The sequence below is a fragment of the Ornithodoros turicata genome, chromosome 6, assembly GCF_037126465.1.
Source record: "Ornithodoros turicata isolate Travis chromosome 6, ASM3712646v1, whole genome shotgun sequence".
Taxonomy (NCBI): domain Eukaryota; kingdom Metazoa; phylum Arthropoda; class Arachnida; order Ixodida; family Argasidae; genus Ornithodoros; species Ornithodoros turicata.
The window spans coordinates 5,243,444-5,264,299 of NC_088206.1; the positions used below are offsets into that span (position 1 = coordinate 5,243,444).

The 20,856-nt window shown below is 46.3% G+C and overlaps 1 protein-coding gene across 1 annotated transcript; it reads left to right on the forward strand.

Moving 5' to 3' along the window:
• Nucleotides 1–10,209: 10,209 nt before the first annotated feature.
• Nucleotides 10,210–15,950, forward strand: LOC135397584 (uncharacterized). Its single transcript, XM_064629190.1, has 4 exons — nt 10,210–10,377; nt 10,501–10,750; nt 12,347–12,504; nt 13,724–15,950. Exons 1-4 carry the CDS (start codon nt 10,248–10,250, stop codon nt 15,754–15,756), a joined length of 2,571 nt encoding a protein of 856 aa, XP_064485260.1. The 5' UTR covers nt 10,210–10,247; the 3' UTR covers nt 15,757–15,950.
• Nucleotides 15,951–20,856: the final 4,906 nt, after the last annotated feature.

Sequence of the window (20,856 nt, forward strand, 5' to 3'; positions counted from 1 at the left end):
CTGCCGTGCTCACAGCTATACCTATTTCATAAACACGTCCTTCTTGTGTTTGTTCATTTGCACGTTCAACTTTAAGCCGTCTGCTTATTGAGGAAGACTGTGAAAAGCCTTTGTTTAAGCTTTGTCTTCTTATAGTTTGACAAGAAAAAAAAAAAAAAAGAAACGCATACGTCGAAAGACAGCATCGTTAGCAGTGCAGGGTATCATGCCCTGCCCGAATCGCATATATATATATATATATATATTTTTTTTTTTTTAGCAGGAGCGTCTCTATCCGCTGATCTCCGCCGATACCAGTGTGACATCCCGGTTTGGGGATCGATTTGAAGTCGATCTAATTGAACGATTTGAAGTCCGCGCGGGTAAGAGTGCGATACAGCCGCCTCTTTCCAACGACTGCATTAATAATTAAACAAATAATATTATCACATAATGCTACCCGTCAGGTAAATCGAATAAATAAGCTACGTCATCTTACAGTGCTCCTGTAAAGCGCTCACACCTCGGTGATTGTGCGCTTTGCAGACAAAGCACGCTTTACAGGCACGAAATACGCATCGTTCAATTATTGTCAGTGCAGCGTTAGTAAGACCTTTTCACCTCACCACCTCACCTCACGTCATCACCTTTTTTAGCAGCCACAGAGCTCCTGCATGAACTCTGAACATTCATCATCACTCACCATCTTCTCCTCCTCAAGCAATGGGACAGGGTGTCGCCTCAGCGGCGAAACATCCCACTACATCGTCATCACTTATTTGTTGTTGTTGTTGTTGTTAATAAGACCTTGTAATGGACGTTGTGCGTAGGTACTGAGTACGCAAGACAAGTTGTCGGTGGCATGTTCGACCAGATCATTATCGACAGGATGGTATGCTGCCGTTTTCGAGTGCGCCAAACCAAATATCCGAGCGATATATCCTACAACCTGTTCAAAATAATGCGTTGAGATCTTTACTGGTATAATTTCGGAGGCTGACGATTAAGACGTATCTGTCGCGCTAAAATAAATCGAAAACAAAGAAGCCATTTTATCAGCATTTATCACGTCAGCGCGAGGTTATCATGTTATAACCAGTGGTATATATGAACAGATGCAGCACCCCTTTTACCGTCTTTTCATTTCCTCCACCTGCAATTCCTGCGTCCCGTTGACAAAGACGTTTTTAGTGGAGTGCCTTCCAAAGTTACAGTGAAATTGAACTCAATCAGCACCGTTCGAAAACACGAACTTCTCTTACTCTCGTCACCAAGAATTGTGCAGCATTTTCTAGGCAACCAAGCTCCGTCCTCCCAAAAGAGCTATGCAGCTGAGAAATAAAGGGAGCTATATATGCACTACACGTCTGCGTGATATGGTATGCAGTTTCCCGACATAATATTACGACTCTGTATTTGCACAACAGAATAGCGGAACTCCCATAAAACGAAAACGTTTCTTTTTCTTTTTCAGTTATTCTTTCTTATTATGATGATATGTTTTTTGCTGTCGTTGTTGTTGTTGTTGTTTCAGTTTCTTTCTGAAACCGCGGAAGTAATTTTCTTTCTTCCATACCTTCCGCTGTCATTCGCTCCACTGGGTTACGACCAAAGCAAAAAAAAAAAAAAAAAAGAAAGAAATCTTGCGCGCCACCAAACGCCGTGTCACGAAAATATGTGACAGTTTCATTTGTCGTCCACGAAGAAGTCAGTTCAAGCGCAGGGGGGACTATCATAGTATATTGCGAGGGGGCCTGAATGCCAATTTTGCGAAATAGGCTGACTCAAAGCCTTAAGAGTCGAGTTATTGTCCTTGGAACCTTGGTACGTCCTGTGGATTCCTGTCGTGCTCACAGCTATGCATATTTCTTAAATATGTCCTTCTTCTATTGTTCATGCGTATGTTCAGCTATAAGCCGTCTGCTTAAAGATCGAGAAAGGCCTTCGTTTTGTCTTATTATAGTTTGACGAAGAAAAAAGCGCGTACGTCGAAGGATAGCCTCTGGTAGCAGCGCGGGGCATCATACCCCGCACGAATCGGCATTTTTTTTTTCTATACCGATTACGAGATACGCAGATGCAGTTCTATCCAGGCTCCAACAGCTCTTCATAGAGCTGTGACCAATGAAATTGCGACATTTGACACATTATGCATTATGTGTCGGCCAACCAGTAGCCTTCTTGAGTGGCTCGCCATCCAGCGGTCCCTGCTCTCAATTGATTTTACGCCTGCCGCCGGTATTCATTATTGAAAGTAGCTAGACCGAGTGTTGGCTAAAAGATACATTTATTTGACACACAGCGCTGATTCAAAGTTGTGATACATGCATAGCCCACTGCGTTGTGCTTGCCGACACACGGTAAGCAAGTTCGAATTTGAAGCAAAACGAACACGCTGTTCAATTCCTACTAACAATCCAGTCTTATGTGTGGTCGTACCATTTCATGATGAGCATCTTCTTTCACTGCTTGCAGTACATAATATATATTACAGTGAAACGGAATGGCGCATGTGTCGTAATCCTGTCTTTGTTGTCAGTCTTCGAAATGCGACGGCGCTCGAACGTATTCTTCACGCTTCAACTCATGACAGCACTCCAGCTCCGCACTTGATGTACTCTTCGTAGGATAATAGTTGTGTCGAGAAACAGCACAGCACGCGTACAACCACTTTAACGCGCGAATAAAACCGCGAACATCTGTCTGCAAACAGTACTGTCAAGCCACCAGAACACGGAACACCCCACTATTTCGAAACTATGCCGAAACGGCGGCAACGGCGCAGATGCGCGCGTAAAAAAATGCCGTTTCAAAACATTGTCGACCAATCGGAGGGCGCACACCCTCTCGGCCAATGGGCTTGCGACGTGGTGACTGGGCGCAGTGGTACATATTCTAGTGTCGCGACGGCGGATACCTGAAGAGGCTTGGTTCTATCCGCTTATCTGCGCCGATACCGAGCGACATCCCGGTTTGGGGATTCACATCGAACGATTTGAAGTCCGCACGGGTAAGAGTCTGATGCAACCGCCTCTTTCCGATGGGTGCATTAATATAAGCCAATAATAATATCGGATAATGCTACCCGTCAGGTAAATCGAGTAAATATGTAACGTCATCGTATAGAACTTCTGTAAAGCGCACATCACCTCGATACCTGTGTGCTTTGCAGTCAAAGCACGCTCTACAGGCACGCCTGTCCATTGATGTAGGACTCCTGCCCTGCAGCTCGTAGCCGGAGCTCCGTCACTTTGTTCTTTTGTTCGTCGTTGTTCAATGCAATGCTTCATTATCAGTACATGGTTTGTAAGACCTTGCAGAGGGCGTTGTGCGTTGGTATGGAGTGCGCGAGACGAGTTCGCACTCAAGACTCAACGCACGCAGACGAGTCGGTGGCATATTGGACAAGATCACTACCGACTGGACGGTATGCCGCCGTTTTCAAGTGCGCCAAACCAAACAGGCGACTAGAAACAGAAAGAGGAACTACAGAAATAACGGTGGTCATAACAGCAAATCAACAAGGAACAATACCATTTATTCGTTAGATCATCACGGCGAATTTGGTGTTGGAAGTTCCTCAAAGTTTTCTTGTTGTACGTAGGCGTCCTCTCTGTCGTGCCGTAGGATTTGATTCGCAAAGAACAGCCTCTCCGCAGCTGCCAATGAACGAAGGCTCGTTTTAAATCTGACGAAGATGTTACGCTCGACCGGTTAAACAGGGTAGTCGTGTAATACTGCCACATCTGTTCGGAGGTCTTCTAAAAACTTGAGCACTGTTGTCGTTTCCACTTCGCTTTGAAAGCATGTCTTCGAACTTGTAGAAATCACCGCCGACTGCAGTGAATTCCTCCATACTTTGGCGCCTGTCCATTGATGTAGGCCTCCTGGCCTGCAGCTCGTAGCAGGAGCTCCGTCACTTTCTTCTTTTCTCCAGCCAGCTCTTTGGACACCCACCGAATCTAAAAAAGAAAGAAAAAGTGGGATGCTGATGCAAGAACGGCCTGTCTTCAACATTCAGGTACATGTGAAATCTATCTTGAAGAGCCTTCAGAAGTGCCGCACACGACTCGTGGCACCAGGGTTCTTCGCGACGTAGCTTTCACGCAGGGACATAATGATGAAATGTCTGTCACAAGTTCACTTGTGCAGATGCACTCATCCTGGACAAAACTCACGTAGCCAGTGAAATTAACGATGAAATGACTTTGAAATGAATGAAATGAATTTATCTCATGTTCACGTAGCCAGGTCGTGTCCAGAAAGACGGAACCGCGGAACCCATTGAACACACCAGTATCTTGTGTGTTTAGGAGCATTTCCAGAGTGTTTACAAAAAATAAATGCCCGAAACTTGGCATTTAAATATAATTATAAATGCGTTTTCAAACTCTGTATTTAAATAAAAAATGCAAATACGTGTATTTATATTTTATACAGTATTTTAAATATAGAATAGAATAGAAATATAAAGAAAAAATGGAAACGTAGGTCTCACTGTTGCGACCAGCTGTTCCAGGATGCTTGACGTATTATTTAAATACCGTCCATCCCTGCTCCGTACTAATGAAAGGTGGAAATGAATTATTTTCTGGTGCAAGAAAGAAGCTGTAAACAAAGAAATGTACGAGCAATGCTTTACTCGAGCTGCAATGGTCGTGGTGTCGTCCCCAAAGAAAATAATATCGATAACGTGTTATTACTCGCATGCCCCAAATACTACAACCGAAATGCGAATTCCAATGATCGACAGCGAAAGACAGCTCATATCAGGCTAGTTCCGCGATTAAATTACATATTTCATCAGGCGCAGCGAGATAAAATAAATAAACAATCATCATAAAGATAAAGCTAATGTTGTCGATAGATAAACATGAACAGAGACAGTGCACACACCATCGGGAACCCATTGCTCTACCGCGTAGGTGGTGGTGGTGGTGGTGGTGATAGGGCTTGCCGTTGTCGGCCTCACGTATGTGGGCAACGTCACGACTGACGCCCTGGGGGAATGTGCGTCCTGGGCCGACTTCTAAGGGAACTGTGCCGACATATGTCTGAAAAGCGTCTGAGGAAAACCCAGGAAAAACCCCAGACAGCACAGCCGGCACCGGGATTCGAACCCGGGTACCTCCGTAGAGCAATGGGTGCTAAGAGCGTCCCTCGAATAACACCTCCTCCAACTGCTGGGCCGACATATTCCCACTATCCGAGAACGAAAAAAAAAAAAAAAGGGACGATTTCCCCACGGCACATTGATTTGTGTAGAGCAACGAATTCTTTATCCGATATATTTACCCCAGGTATTCGCATCGGTAGACGAGGACGGCCGCCTGCCTCGATGCCCCCTTCACGGTACAACGGACTCATATCCCGCTCTCGATGTACGAATATACATACAGCGTAGTATTAGGGGGAGGGGGGAATGACCGTTTCTTTCAAGACCTGTTGGTACGGCAGTAATCTTTCCCCAACACAGGAATGACAGTATAGATATTGCCAGATTAATGAACACCAAAAGTTGGGGGACGGAGTTTATATTAAAGGACGAATTATTATATTATATTCCTTCCCGGGAACGCCCGGGAAGGAAGGGGTATATTGAAGACGGGACTACAGCGACGCCTCGACTCAGGTCCCCCAAGGTCGCCATCTTCCCATGCATTTGTTCCTATCCCGATGCGTGCAATGCCGGAGGCCGCCCTTAGATACCCCATTGTTACCAGACGTTGGCTTGCGTGGATTGTAGCGCGCTAAAGATCCAGTTGAAGCACAATCCAAGCCAGGCCAAGTCACCGAAGTAGAAATGGACGACTGCAGCGCCTGCGGCGCCTGGTACGACACGTACGCTATGTGATGCACGCAGCCGTGCACTAGATCCTTCCGATCGCTCAACACGTTTAAAAACGGGACCAGAAAGTGAAACACGAGAGAGAAAGTTGTTATACGCGTTTTATTTGGACATATAAAGACTAGATTCATTCGCAGAAACAACGAAAACATTTTGCCGCTAAACTTAGCGCGCTGAAGTGATCCGGAACGGCAACAGTGGGGTATCTAGTGGCGGCCTTCTTCGCTGCACGCTTTTCCGAGGTGAGTTTGGGGGACCTACCTCGACTGATATCTCGATCAGTGGTCGACACACGTGACTCCTACTCACTCACGCTAAACTCACTCTCCGCCATCTTCGCCAGCTCATTCGCCACATTAAATATGGGTGAGCATGCTCTTGAGTGTAAGTTCCCCCTCGCCATGCCTTCAAAGTAAAGCCATATGAGACTGTCCTTTGCCCATGTTCTTATGCTTCGATTGCAACTGTTCAGGGCATCGATAAGGACACTAATGGTCAATAACTATTGTGGTGGTGAAGATGGTAGCGGAAGTGGGATCCACCGAGTTTTTTTTAAATTCCCTATTAACGCCGCGAAGCGACTGTGGCTATGAGTGACGTACATATGTGGACTGATAGAGGGAGCACAGCATTGTCGACACAGCACAGTACGACATTGTCAGCAGAGCACGACATTGTTTCTTACCTTTTACCTTTACCTTACCCGAACCTTTAATGCTTCGAAATAAATGTCGTTTGCGAACCATCGCGAATTGATCAATGATCGCCTTATATTTACTTTCTCGTATTTACGTGAAAAGCACTATCAAAATTTGGAGAGAAAAAAAAGTTCTCATTTGACACATTTCAGTTTCACTTTTCGTTTCGTTTCAGAGCTTCTTCGAACACGCACTGGAGTTCGATTATTCCAGTTGGAAGACCAGCTGCTGACCGGGAAGATAAAAGATGTCGAAGGAGAAATTGTACGTCGCCGAGATATAGAAGTAGAATGGAGACTTTACGCAGCAGGAAGTTTGAGTGGATATGGAGAGAATGGGTCTTTACTTTTTACTGTACTGTGTTTTTTTGAAACGATAAAAACTATGAATAATGAAGCATTTCAAAATAATTTTTAATGAGCAACGAGCTTTTATGCAGAGTTTGCACTTCATCGGATGAAGTACTGCGCTGCACGATTGTTTTGAGATGCTTCAATCTTCGCACTTTTCGTTGTTTTAATACTTCCTACTGCTGGATATTCTTCTTTCACACTTGAGTGCGATCTGTTGATTCCTAGAAATGAAGTTCCTCGCTCAGAGGTACTAAATAGAGGAGCTACATTGTGTGGGTGTACCGCCAGGAGAAGCGTTTCGGATTAATTTATTTCCAATGTTACGTTTATTTGCCTGACCCATATGTCTCGAATCCTGCTTGAGTCGTAAAAATTATTATTGGGTCGATACCGTTAACCGGCTGAAAGTTATTTGACGATATTCTTCCTATTCAGCTATATTGTCAGTCGAATAGTTATGCGCGTGCATTTCGCTGCATTCAATAATGTGTGCAAGTTAAAACACCATTTCCGTTATTCCTAAATTGTACTATACCAATGCTGAAGATCATACGGCGCCAGACTGCGCTTACCCATTACAGTTCATTTATTTATTTATTTATTTATTTATTCAAGATACTCCAAAGGTCAAGAGTTAGCTCTTCTCCTTCCTCTTCAGCCTACTGATCTCGTTTTACTAACCATGGCCAGGTTCAGGGGTAAGTTCTATATTTCAGCGATCCTCTTTTCATCCCGATTCACTTTCACCAGAACGAGACGTATTCCCGTAATTGAATAACTGAACAACTCGAGCGATTTCTTTTTCTCCCTTCCTCTCTTTTTTTTTCCTTAATGCGCTTAATTTTCACTTTGATCTCATTCATAACTGAATTTCCAGCGTCATCAGAAAGCTGCTCAAATGAAAAGGAGGCTGGGAGTGATCAATAATTCACATAATAAATATAAATCACATCTATAACGTTACACGCGCTGTAGCGCAGAACAAGGAAAGTGCTGACATCTCCTATTAAGTATGCTGGAGGTGACCAAATACAGGCTGATACAGCACACACGGAAGTTGCGCTACCGTTAATCAGGGATCAGCTGACGTAGGCCATACAGCATCTGCATCTCTGTGATTCCCTTATTCGTTCATGTACGGCAATTACTTATGATCATCTCATTACTATATTCCCCGGCGACCTAAGCAAGGCAACGGAGCCAAGGGTATGTATAACTAATTGTATTAATCTGCTGCATTCTGCAGATCTGCGTGCATTTGAATGTGTTAGCATCACGACTCTCAAAATGGAATCAATTAGGTGAGTTACAGAATTAGTGAACCCATCTTCCCCTTATCGTTTTACAACACTATTCCCTATATCCTTAATTTACTGATTCGCTTTATTTTCCCCAACAAAGTCAACAACTGAGACCAGTTCTAAAACTCTGCCCCATTGCTTTTGCTCTTGAGTGTAACGCTGTATCGTGTGCTTCAGAAGAGCGCCAACACTCCTGTGCTTTACAATTCACTCACCCCAAATTTCCGATAGATCCCTTCCCTGTGTTGCGGCTTTAGCATATTCCAAATTCGTTTAATTAATCCGGTAATTTAAAGTTAATAATACCCTCCACTACCCTTTACACTGCCACTGTTTTCCGAAGTTTTTTGCTCCTAATCTTAGCCGCTCCCTCCCAAGCCAAGTTCGTACATAGCAGCTGTTTATATTTCTCGTTCGTTCTTTGGCCCAGCAGTCACCACCATGCACCACCCTACACCTATTTACCCAAACTTGATATGCGATTTCTACTGCTACTAGCATATAAAATCTCTGTTGTCTTTTGATCACTTTCCCAACATGTATTCCCACTGCTTCTTGTATTGTTGACTGATTAGATGAGTCACAGAGTCAGTGAGCCCATCTTCCTTAACGTTTTGGCCTACTATTCCCCATATCGTTAATTTACTGAGATTGAGTCGTATTACCAACAGTATGATGGGACCGAGTTTGAGTTTTGAAGGTGTATCGTCATCAAGCAGGAGAGCCACCTATGGAGGTAGTCCACTTTGGACAGTTTCGGGTATGTGTGTATTGTCATCAAGCAAGAGAACTACATATGGAGGTAGTCCCCTTTGGACAGTTTCGAGTCTGTCCCTTTGGACAGACACTAACAGTTTTGAAGGTGTATCGTCATCAAGCAGGAGAGCTATCCATGGAGGTAGTCCACTTTGGACAGTTTCGGGTATGTGTGTATTGTCATCAAGCAAGAGAACTACCTATGGAGGTAGTCCCCTTTGGACAGTTTCGAGTCTGTCCCTTTGAACAGACACTAACAGTTTCGAGTGTGTACTGTCATCAAGCAGGAGAGCTACCCATGGAGGTAGTCCCCTTTGGACAGTTTCGAGTCTGTCCCTTTGGACAGACACTAACAGTTTCGAGTGTGTACTGTCATCAAGCAGGAGAGCTACCCATGGAGGTAGCCCCCTTTGGACAGTTTCGAGTATGTGTGTATTGTCATCAAGCAAGAGAACTACCTATGGAGGTAGTCCCCTTTGGACAGTTTCGAGTCTGTCCCTTTGAACAGACACTAACAGTTTCGAGTGTGTACTGTCATCAAGCAAGAGAACTACCTATGGAGGTAGCCCCCTTTGGACAGTTTCGAGTATGTGTGTATTTTCATCAAGCAAGAGAACTACCTATGGAGGTAGTCCCCTTTGGACAGTTTCGAGTCTGTCCCTTTGAACAGACACTAACAGTTTCGAGTGTGTACTGTCATCAAGCAGGAGAGCTACCCATGGAGGTAGTCCCCTTTGGACAGTTTCGAGTATGTGTGTATTGTCATCAAGCAAGAGGTAGCCGCGAAGTATTTATAGTGTGTGTGATGCCGCAGTGTATGATCGCCGTCTCCAGAAACAGTCGTTATTAACACTACAGTTTCCGCGGTGTCTCTCTCACGGTGGTGGTGGTGGTGATTGTGAAGGGGCTCGCCGTTGTCGGCCTCACAGAGGTGGACAACGTCACCACTGCACCTTGGGGGAATGTGCGTCCTGGGCCGACTTCTAAGGGAACTGTGCCGACATATGTCTGAAAGCGTCTGAGGAAAACCCAGGAAAAACCCGAGACAGCACTGCCGGCACCGGGATTCGAACCCGGGTACCTCCCAGTCTCGACGTGACATGGCTAGCGTGCCTCTCACAGTTTATTACGTCTGTCTGTTTTCATTCAGGCAGTGCAGAGCCTGTAACGAGCTGCATGTCCTGCTCCTGGTACACATTGAGCCATGCATACTTTTGTCTGCTCCTCTGCACACGCGTTACCCTTATGCATGATCACAAAGAAAAAGTCGAAGGCATGCGCCCCACGTTCTTGTTCGTGCAACGTTACAGTGATGGATGAACCGAAGAATCTGAATGACCCTCCGAATGCCGTGAAACCCCTTAAGCATAAGAAACGCAGAAAGAAGACGCCTCAGGAACAGGAAAAAGTTCCAGAGCCCACCGGCGAGCCAACAGCAGCAGGTACGTCAGGCAGCAACCAGAAATAGCCAACTCGGAATAGTGTCGCTACATTACTGGAATAGGATCATATTCGTATATACACGTTGAAAATCGTTGTGAGTATCAAAAACATTAATCATGCAGCAACTGTGAGCATCAAGAGTCCCCGCAGTACCACCGCGAAAGAAGCTAGCCTCAACGCCCGTGATGGCGATGACGTCCCTTCGCCTCACCTTCCCATACCCTCCCCTTCGCAAGAGGAGGGTAAACCTACACCGCAACAACAGGAACCATCTCCTCACCATACCGCAGTAGCAGAATCTTCGGCAGCACCCAATATGCCATCCGAGAAGCCGGCTAAGTCGTCCCTACGGGGCAGCGTCGGGAATGCCAGGTAGGCATGGATGGGACGCAGAAAGTAGTGTTTTAGTGCATCGTCCGCTATCGCCTTTGCGCACGCGCAGAACAAAGAGAGGGTGCATTGCGCAGAACCACCACGCCATGTCTTACGTACGCAACGGCGATAGCGTACGATGTACTAAAACTTTCCAGTATGTCCCCGGGATGACGCAACGGTATGCGATCCAACTCTATACAAATAAAGCTCGACTTATCCCGTTAAGTGCCTTTCCCACACTCAGGGGTGTTATTTATATTTGAAGTTATCGGTGCTACAGGGCTTCTATGGGCAACATGGTGACTACGAGAAAACAATGTATAGTTCTCCGACGCATCCGTTGCAGAATCCGCTTTTTTTAATATTTAATGCAAAAAAGCGCCAACTCAAACAGAGGTTCCTTAAGTATTTTATTCACTTAGAAGCGATGCCGATGTTTGTCTTCAGCAATAATTATACAAAATTACACGATCATACTCGAATATTACAAAAAAAAAAAAAAAAGCAATGCAGTGAGGCGACATTTATCGTCGCTCGAAACTCTGTATCAGCCGTGAAGCAGTTCATGCAAAATTTTTTTCGCTCTGCGATGTGTTATGACTGCGCAATCAAAAACAGCCGCAGAAAGCAGTCAATGACGGCCGACACGATCCTCCCGTGAAAAAATCTCCATGTCCTGTTTCCTTTGTTTCTTTCTTCCAGCTCACGCGCCGCCGGATAGCTCGGCAAAATAACTAATGAGCGCGATAATTCACGATACGTGCACTCACTATCGCTGATGGCATGCGATTTCGTTCATCCGCGTAACGTACGTTGCGCGACATCAACGCAAGTCTGATACGACGTCGGGAATGATCGCGATTATTCCGATCGCACTCGTGCTGTCCTCATATTTCGTTAGTACGGGAGCGCGATCATACTGCGACGGTAAATTTCCGCATTTAAGTATCCTTGGTCCACTCTTCTTCATCTTACATATTGATGATGTAATAACTTTTGATAATGACGTACGCTTTTTTATGTAGTCACTAAATAGCGGTAGAGAGCATCGTATTCCTTTTCCGCGCCGGAGCCGCCGTTCGGTGTCGGCGATTGGGCCGCACGTGTCACGTGGTTTCGCCTTCCAAGAAGTCGCCGTCCCTGTTGAGTCTGCTCAATGCGAAACCGTTTTCCTGGTTTTCTGAGTTGCGAGCTGGCTGGACTGCGCGTTGTTCTCCACCGGAGAAGGGGGAGATTGATGTCCCGTTGCTAGGCGACGCAGCAGCGCCTGACTCAAGATGGCGGGCTCGCTCGCCGGCTTCTCTCAGTGTCGCTACTCTGCTGCCTATTTAGTGACTCTAGTATCCACCAAGTGTTTCTTCAGACCTCGACATTTTAGAGACAACGGGCTCTCTACTAGAATTGCTGTTGAGCTCGAATAGCACCAAGAGCCGAGGATGCTTTTACCAGAATTTAACACCAACCCATGGACATATCCTGGTCTAACACTGCGGCTTGTCCTGTCTACGGTGCGATTGTGGGAATGTACTGTGTACGTACCATTTGGGAACAGTTGTACTAAAAGTTTAACGTATCTTACGAATCTCCGTACAGAACCGCCATCCATGCAAAGAAGGGAGCGGATGTTAGAGTAAACGTGGCAGAGCAACCATTGCTCGACGTCTTACGCTCTGAGAGAATGACCGAAGGCACCTCGAGGATCATCCGGGATCCTTCCGGACCTCAAGAAAGGAGAAAGTCCAGCGTCCGTTGTAAGTCTCATTTTTGGGAACCGCGCCCTTCTGCGAATCCTAGAAATGACTGACGCTTTCCCGAGGGTGTATATAGTGCGCATAGTTACTTTATAGTACGCAGTGTTTATAGTGCATTCGTATGAGAGCGAAACGACTTTGCACTTCTATGGCTGTCAATTTAGCACACTAACAGAGCAGATCGGCTCTACGAAATTTATTTATGGAGAAGAATAGGATTTCACCAGAAACCGCTGGTAACCAACCTTCCATTTCAATTGCAATCTGAATCTTAAATATGATCTAACTGGAATGCCCGTGTCGGCATATAACACAAAGCAGATGGCAGCTAATGCGGTTGAGCGGCAGTTGCAAAAGTGGAAAGTCCTGCATTCCCGTTAAGGTTAGACCGAAGTAGAAGCTTTCAGTGTCCGAAATATATTGCGCGTATCCGAAAAAAAAAAAAAAATTGCGGCAGATACCACTGATGTACCCTCACTCTGTTATTCTCACGTATACCAGAGGAATCTGTCGCGTGGACAACATGCAAACCAGCCATTTATATTAAATGTCATGCACGATGCGTCAGAGTTCCGGCGAAAAACGTGCTCACTGCAACGTACATATTCACGTAACACGATAGAAGGTAATTGTTCTCAAGTTGAAGCACAAACAGACGAACACAAGCTTCGGTGTGCCTGAGAACATGAACAATTGCAATATGGTAGACGCCGAAAAAGCCAGAGAGCGGCGGGATTCGAACCACGCTCCTCTCGGTTGCCGGTAGAGTGCGGTAACCAATTACGCTATACGCCTGCATCTGCTTTCCGACCAAGGGGCCTCACACAACTAATCTCTTAAGAGGTGCACAAACTATTCGCGGCGAGACCCTCACTAGGAACGCCACTGTGCCGCCTCTTGGTGGGGATCTTCGTTTCGGTTTCGTTTTTGTTACTTACAGTAAAAACTGTCATATTGGAATGAAAATGCGATTTACTTGGAACACATATGTCGTTTTCGTCATGAATCACCAGGAAATATCAATGCTGGACAGCCTCTTACACGTGCAATGCCTTCTATACGCAATGCAATGTGCGAATACTGCCCGGGAATATCCCCACGACACGGTTCGTTCAGTGAACACCAGGGGGCGACTCCCAAACTATACGGCGCGAATAGGCACGCACGTTCTACCACGTTGAAACACATAATATAATAACCCACTCTACTTCTCTTCCAGTCGGTGAAACAACCTATCGTGAGATCGAGGTCACAGCCGAGGAAAAGCTTCCCCACGTGCCCAGCAGGTTCGCAGTTTTCTTTTCCGTCCTCCTAATTACCTGCATAGGCCTACTTCTCTACATCCTCTACGTTCTGCCGCCACCTACCAAGAGGAAAATGGCCGTCAGCAGCGTCACTGGGGCCTATCACGATGCTGCGGCCTACCTCGATAACATCACCGACAACCGCATCGACCCCTGCCTAGACTTCTTCGGCCATGTCTGCAGTTCCTGGACCAGCGAAGAGCGCGACATCAACGACGGGTTCCTACAGGACGCGCGCTCGGCACTGCTGAAGAAAATGAACCAGACTCTTATCGAAACTAACACCGTTTCACCGGATCGGTATGGTACGCACGTATTCTATGGGTTTTACAAATCCTGCTACGACTTTATGATGTCTCCTTCGAAACTGTCAGAGCCGCCTTACACGACTTTTGCGCGGCACTTCGGGAAGCTAGAAGACTTCTTGAGCACTCCTTATTCTTCAGTACTATCAGCTTTAATCCGCGTGTCCCTCGAACGAGGCGTTGACTCCGTGTTTGGAGTTCGACTGGTCACACATGGAGCGCATTCCAATTTGTTAATAACACGAACGCGTTCGATCCAGGAAAAGTTGAGTGGCCACAAAAGCGACCGCAACGTGGACAACTATGTCATGTCGGTCTTGCACGATGCGTCAGCCGATAAATTTTCTGCCACGGAGTATCGGCAGAAGGCGATGTCCCTGGACGACGAAGTTCGAGTGCTCTTCGAAAGTGACGAAGCAGTGATAGAGATTGATTTCGCGGACGTGAAAGAACTGACGAATGAAATCACGGAGGAGACGTGGATGAAGACAGTGAACGATGTTCTTCCTGCACGACATAAAGTAGCACCGCAGGCCAAGATAATCACGCGAGGGTTCAACGCTACACGCGGAGTTTTTAAGCTCCTAGAAGATATGAGCATGAAGCCTGATAGCAAGCTGAAAACTATTTACCTCTACCTTCAGTTGCTTGCTGAGGTTCTTTACCTCGACTACCGTCGCCGCTTCTCGAGGTTGGACACCATCCACACCTGTATGGAGGCCAGTCAAAAAGTGCTGGTTCACAGCTGGCCCTACCTATTCTCCACAATGTCGACAGCGCATAACAGCAGTGCGACCATCAACAACATCTACGAGGACGTGTCTGATGTAGTGGCCAGTCCTCGCTACTTGAGCTGGATGAACAGGACAACACAACTAACTGCCTTGAGTAAAGTGAAGAACGTCACGTTAACTCCCTTGCCTACTGCACCCAGCATCGACGTTGACTCTAACTACACCACAGTGTTATTAGGAGAGTTCTTCGTAAATGGCTACATCACTCTGTTAGCTGAAGAGCATACGATGCTGCTCAAATTTCCTCCAGACGCTGAACACATCCTCTTAGACAATCTCCTACTGGATGGCCCGCTGTCATATTACGAGCCGCTATCGTCTGTCATCGTCCCTACGGTCTACAGAGTACCTCCCGTACTCTACTCTCGCGTAGGGGTCCCGGAGTACTTCGACGCCTCGACCGTCGGAATCTTGATGGCCGTAGAACTGTCGAGAGTCATCGGCCCTTCCGCAGGAGCGTCTTGGTGGTCGTCGGACACGAAGGAGAACTTCGACCAATCTTTCCAATGCCTGATGAACATGTACGAAAGAATGGCTCCAGAAAGTAGTACCGATAAAATGCGGGTGGCTGAAGCAATCTTTGCCTGGACCAGGGCTGTGAGAGTGGTGTACGATATGCTCCGCACTCGCAGAAGAGGGTCAAAGTCTTCTCCGCTGATGACAACGGAAGCTCACCGTGTCTTCTTCAAGCGTTTCTGCCTTCTGAGTTGCCGATCGGACGCTAACCCCCGACCTCTAACACCTCGCCAACAATGCACGCTGCCTCTGCTCAACATGCCAGAGTTTTCCGAAGTATTTCAATGCGCTCAAGGCCTGGGCGCAAGTGCCCATGTGTGCAAGATTCTATGATACCCCCACTTCTTTGTTTGATTCATGAGGCTGCAGCGTATGTTAGTGCTAACGTAAAGGTAGCGGTATCGTAATTCTACGTAGTGCTATCATAATTCAACGGGGTCAATTATTTGATAATTCTGAAAATTGTATTGCAGACCTTGCTCGCTGAAAAGCAATAGCAGCCCGCCTAGAGGCAAACGGACTACTGCGTGCAATGTAGTTGTCTATCTACGACTATTGCTTGCTGTCAATGAAAGACAAGTCTCACGAGTGCATCGTGTCATTACTGGTTGATTACGGGACATTGTTTTGTTAGATTCTCAATAGCTAATGAAGGATAAATAGCCTCAGCCAGGGCCGTGTCGAAGTGCAGACTCTCTTCATACTGCGATTTTCGCCATTCTAAACGGTTTGGTAGATAATTTCCCGCGGGTTGCCTGCCGCTCTTTACATGCTATACAGCAATATTCTTTTTTTTAAAGTGTAGTGCGTGGCATGTAGCTTTTGCCTAATTTGGCCTACATACGATTTGAGTGGCCCCCAAAACTGTAAATCTCATCTATGCCAGTATGCAGCGAGTACAGAGAAAACTATTTTGACAATAACATGACTGAAAAAAAGGTCAATTAAAATTCCGTATTCGTTAAAATCTCTGTGAAGGCCGCGACGAAAAATTGCGTGGAGCAGCTAAAGACGGACAAGAACTACTTCACCATACTTCTATATGGACACAACGGCTCTTTAGAACAGACTTGCGTGGAGCAAAAGAAAGGAAAGTAGTGTAAACAACAGCATACTTACACGCATAGGTAAGAAAAACAAAGAATAAAAAGTCCAGCAATTTGTTGAGAAGTTACAGCTAGTCACCTAGATTGCAGTTACGCCCCATTTTACTCCCCTGACCCTGAAGTTTACTACCCAGCACTGCAAATAGTCCCTACGCTCCGCGTAAACCGCGCGGGATGTTCCACAATGCGTCCAGCCCCCAAACGGGCTACCATTACTCTATTTTTTGCTCCTTAGAGAGTACAGCCTAATGTTCATGAACCCTGATTAATAGGGCCCTGGACTTTATGCACAAAAGTCTTCGAAAATATGCATGCGAATACGCGGCACGAAATCTGTAAATGTGCACAATCAGCGCCTCCTCTATAAGTGGTCCACTATAAGTCCACTTATAGAGGAGGCGCTGGCACAATATATGCAGAAATATTATGAGGGAATGTTGTTGTTATGAGGGAATGTTGCTGCGGAAGCAATCGCGTATCTTGGAACTGTATAGATAACCAAACTGCCTGAACCAAAAAAAAAAAAAGAAAAAAAAAGAAAAATGCTCTACAAATGACAATTCACGTTCCTTATTTGCAGTTGGATTGTACGTTCACGCATGCTCACTCGGGTATTTCGCATGGGTCATTGCAGTATGCCACCATAGTTTACCTTTTGTTTGTGTGTGTGTGTTTCCTTTTCTTTCTTTCTTGAGGGAATAGCAAGTCGGCCTACACATGACTCACCTTTCCTCCCTTTTTTCCCCCATAAACATATTCCTCCCCCACCCCCACACACCACCATAGTTGTATTCAGGTTTTTAAAAAGTGCACACATATGCATTTTTACATGGGACTATTAAAGACTTCATCTTTTGCCAGTTAAGAAAACCATGTGCTGGTGGTGGTGGTGCTTCTGAAAGAGATCGCCGTGGTCGGCCTCATGGAGGTGGGTAACGTCACGACTGACGCTCTGGGGGAATGTGCATCCTGGGCCGACTTCTAAGGGAGCGAAAATGTGCGCTATCTCGTTGGCTGCTCGTCCGGCGAATTAGGTAGCTACCTAGCTCACCTTACGCCATGTGCAGACAGCTCTTCGTTGTGCTATTCATTGACCTCCAGAACGGCACCCACACGACCCAAGCACGACTTGAACTCGCTGACTACTTATCGCGCGTTCTGTTTTAAGTAGTCTGTTTTTAACTTTTTAAGTAGTCTGTTTTTCAAAAGTTGGTTCCGAGTGCTAGTGGTACAAAGCCGAATCAACTGAATGCGTAGTACGAAGCAGCTTCAAAGCAGGGTAGTAGCTTTGGTGTGTAGCTGGAACACGGGCAAAACCCGTGTACCTATGGGCCCCCACTTGAAACTGCGTGAGCAGTGGCAAAAACAAAGAGGACGGCAGACGTTAAAAAAATGGTTCAAAGGGGAACCGAAATATGACTTAATATGTAACCGTTATATCATATTACGATCACGAAGAAATATGCCGAAATATACAATTATATGACACACGAAACATTACAGATTTGTGTCGTCTTGATTGGTAATGTATGGAGAAACGTTAGAATATTGGTTAGAAAGCATTAAAAAAAATCATTTTGCATGAACTTCCGGGCGCTAGCTGAGTAAGTAGCACACGAGCACTTGGAGCAGCGCACAGTTTACCAGCATCTCAAAACTGTCGCAACACGCGCGGGTGACAAGCCTCGCAGTTTGACAGCCACTGTCGTGAAACGTGAGTCCTAAAGTATTGCGCAACATACGGCGGTTATATTGCAGTAGGTGTATTCGGCTGCAGACAGCTCAATGTCAACGCCAGATGCTGCTCCAGGAGCGTATTGACGAATCAGTCATTATTGTCACCGCTGTTGCGTAACGACTCGATATGCGACCAGTTATAAAAGCACCCACGTGACCAAACACAACGAGCTTATATTTCCTTTGGCGAACAGCCAATCCAAAAAGTCGATCAAGGCGTGGCAGTCGTCGAAAAAGATAGAGAGCCGACGGGAATCGAACCCCCTCTTCTCGATTACCGAGTGTTGCAGAGTTGACACTCCGGAGTTGGAATGATTCCGGAATCACCCCAGATTTATTGGAATGGAATGGGGACGGAATTATAGGCATGTACCTTTTTCACCATGACCTATGCGCATGCGTATGACCTTGAGGCGCCGGAGAGGGTTATCTCCGTCTTCACTAGATGGCGCACTATGGAGACGGCAGAAGTGGGGAGCAGTGGGGAGACCGCACGAAAGGCGCGAGCTCGTCGGTCCCACTCCGGCCGGGCCGGTTTTTCGGCCCCTTGTGCTACCCACGTGGGTTTATTTTGACCCGCGCCGAGCGTGTTTCGCTGGAGAGACGCTAGGGTACGACGCGTATGTAGAAAAGGTCCATTGGAATGGAATGGTCTGGGTGCCCCGGTAGTAGTTTTGGTTTAAAGTAGCACAGAAGTAATTTTTAACACCCAGTTTTCTTCCTATAAGACTGTTAAGTAGGCCAGTGAGATGTACCATGCGAAGTAATTTACACCACAGAGTCATAATTATCGCGGAAATTGAATTTAAAATACGCCGCAAAAAGCGACCGTACGCAACGGTGGTGAAGAGCAGTACCAGCCTGTGATCTGCCTGGAACCTCGCGCTGACGCTATAAGGAGAACGCTCGCTGATTGGCCTAGAGAAATGTTGTCTGCTACTCCGCTGTCGTCTGCTACTCGGCTGTTCGGGGTTCTGATAAAGCCTTTCTCCTTGCTCGGTAATGCTTCGGCCGCTCCTTCTTTCCCGAATTCTCCGGGAAAACTGGCAAAACAGGTTTACGGCGGCAAAGGGACAAGGCGCTGACGAAGATGACTGGCCGGGAAGGACTGACCGGCAAACCGGAACGAGTCTCCTTATGCCGTCATCGGTGACGTGCCGTCATACCTCCTCATCCTCGTTATAGCTGCACTCTTAAAAATGAACTTCACCGCATAGCACGCTCCTAGCCAACCATTATCTCGAATGATATCGTTATCTGCCCTGATTTGTTGAAAACACGGGGCGTACGCCTTTTCTGTGACAATTATGAACAGCATAAGTGTCACAGAAATGGCGTACGCCCCCCGTTTTCAACAAATCAGGGCAGATAACGATATCATTCGAGATAATGGTTGGCTAGAAGCGTGCTATGAGGTGAAGTTCATTTTTAAGAGTGTGGAGTGGCGAGTTAAGGGTGCACGCGCGGAGCTATGTTCATGTGAGTTTTTTTCTGGGAAACAAATTGCACGCATCAAAACCTTTCGCGCTATTCGGTATAATGACACACACACTTTCATCAGATGTCTTAATCTGAAATTTTTTTGAATGGCCCTCTGTACTCCTTTAAACCCCATGGTTTCTGCCCTCGCGCACTTGGCACCACGCACCGCACTTGCACACGGTCAAGAGCGAAATAACCTTGTCTTTGTTGTTTTTCCGCGCTTGGTAATGCCAATCTCCTTTAGCACTGCTGGGTTAGCCACTACGGTTGCCGGTTCCTTGCCTTTTATGGTGGAAATAAATGAACGGAATGGGGTTGCCATGCCTTCCAGGAGTAGGAATTGACCATACATTTTCATTCCGAGGAATTGAAAGGAATGCAATTATCACAAATCTTCATTCCTTGGCATGGAATTGGGATGGTATGGGTGACTCCATTCCACAATCCTGTATGTCGACTACAGAGATGCTATGTTCGCCGATCGTCGAGAAGAGGAAGCGGAAGGCGCTTATTGGGCTGCGGAAAGCAAGGTGGTTCCCGCTGTCCAATAGTCGCACTTATTTTGCTTGACGCATCAAGTTATCTCGATAATCAGCGAGCATAATATCCCAGGTGCGCTAGCCGATTGTTCACCACGTTTTAGACGGAGCTGAATGAGTCAATTAGTCGATCTGCACAAATTGCACAACCCGCATCTTAACAAGTACATTCCGAAAGTAGTGTGCTGAACACACCAGATAGCCGGTTTCTAAGCGAAGGTCAACCTTCATCTAATGCATCTCGCGAAACAAGTTAGCACTCGTTCAAGCAACTAACAAAACCAGTAACAAAAAAAAAAAAAAATCGTTTCACACATTTCCTTACCTTTCCTACAGCGAACAAAAAAAAAAAAAAAAACAAGTTAAGTGCCCAAACACTACTTAAGAACGCTGACCCCGAAAACGAATGTTTAACACAGAAACGAGGAGATAATCCGGCACCTCTGACCGGCGCCTAATTACTATAAGGTCCCTCGGTGCTTAACCGAGCGACAGATCGGAAGGAGTGGCTTCGGAAAACCGGCTTCTCACCTCTCTCTCAGCGATCAATAAACAACGCCTCCATCCCC

Bases quoted from the DNA above. Each gene is read 5' to 3' on its own strand.
- LOC135397584 (XM_064629190.1), top strand. From the start codon at position 10,248: ATGGATGAACCGAAGAATCTGAATGACCCTCCGAATGCCGTGAAACCC. The intron at 10,751-12,346 runs GTAGGCATGGAT...ATCTCCGTACAG, and splicing joins GGCAGCGTCGGGAATGCCAG to AACCGCCATCCATGCAAAGA. The intron at 12,505-13,723 runs GTAAGTCTCATT...CTTCTCTTCCAG, and splicing joins GAGAAAGTCCAGCGTCCGTT to TCGGTGAAACAACCTATCGT.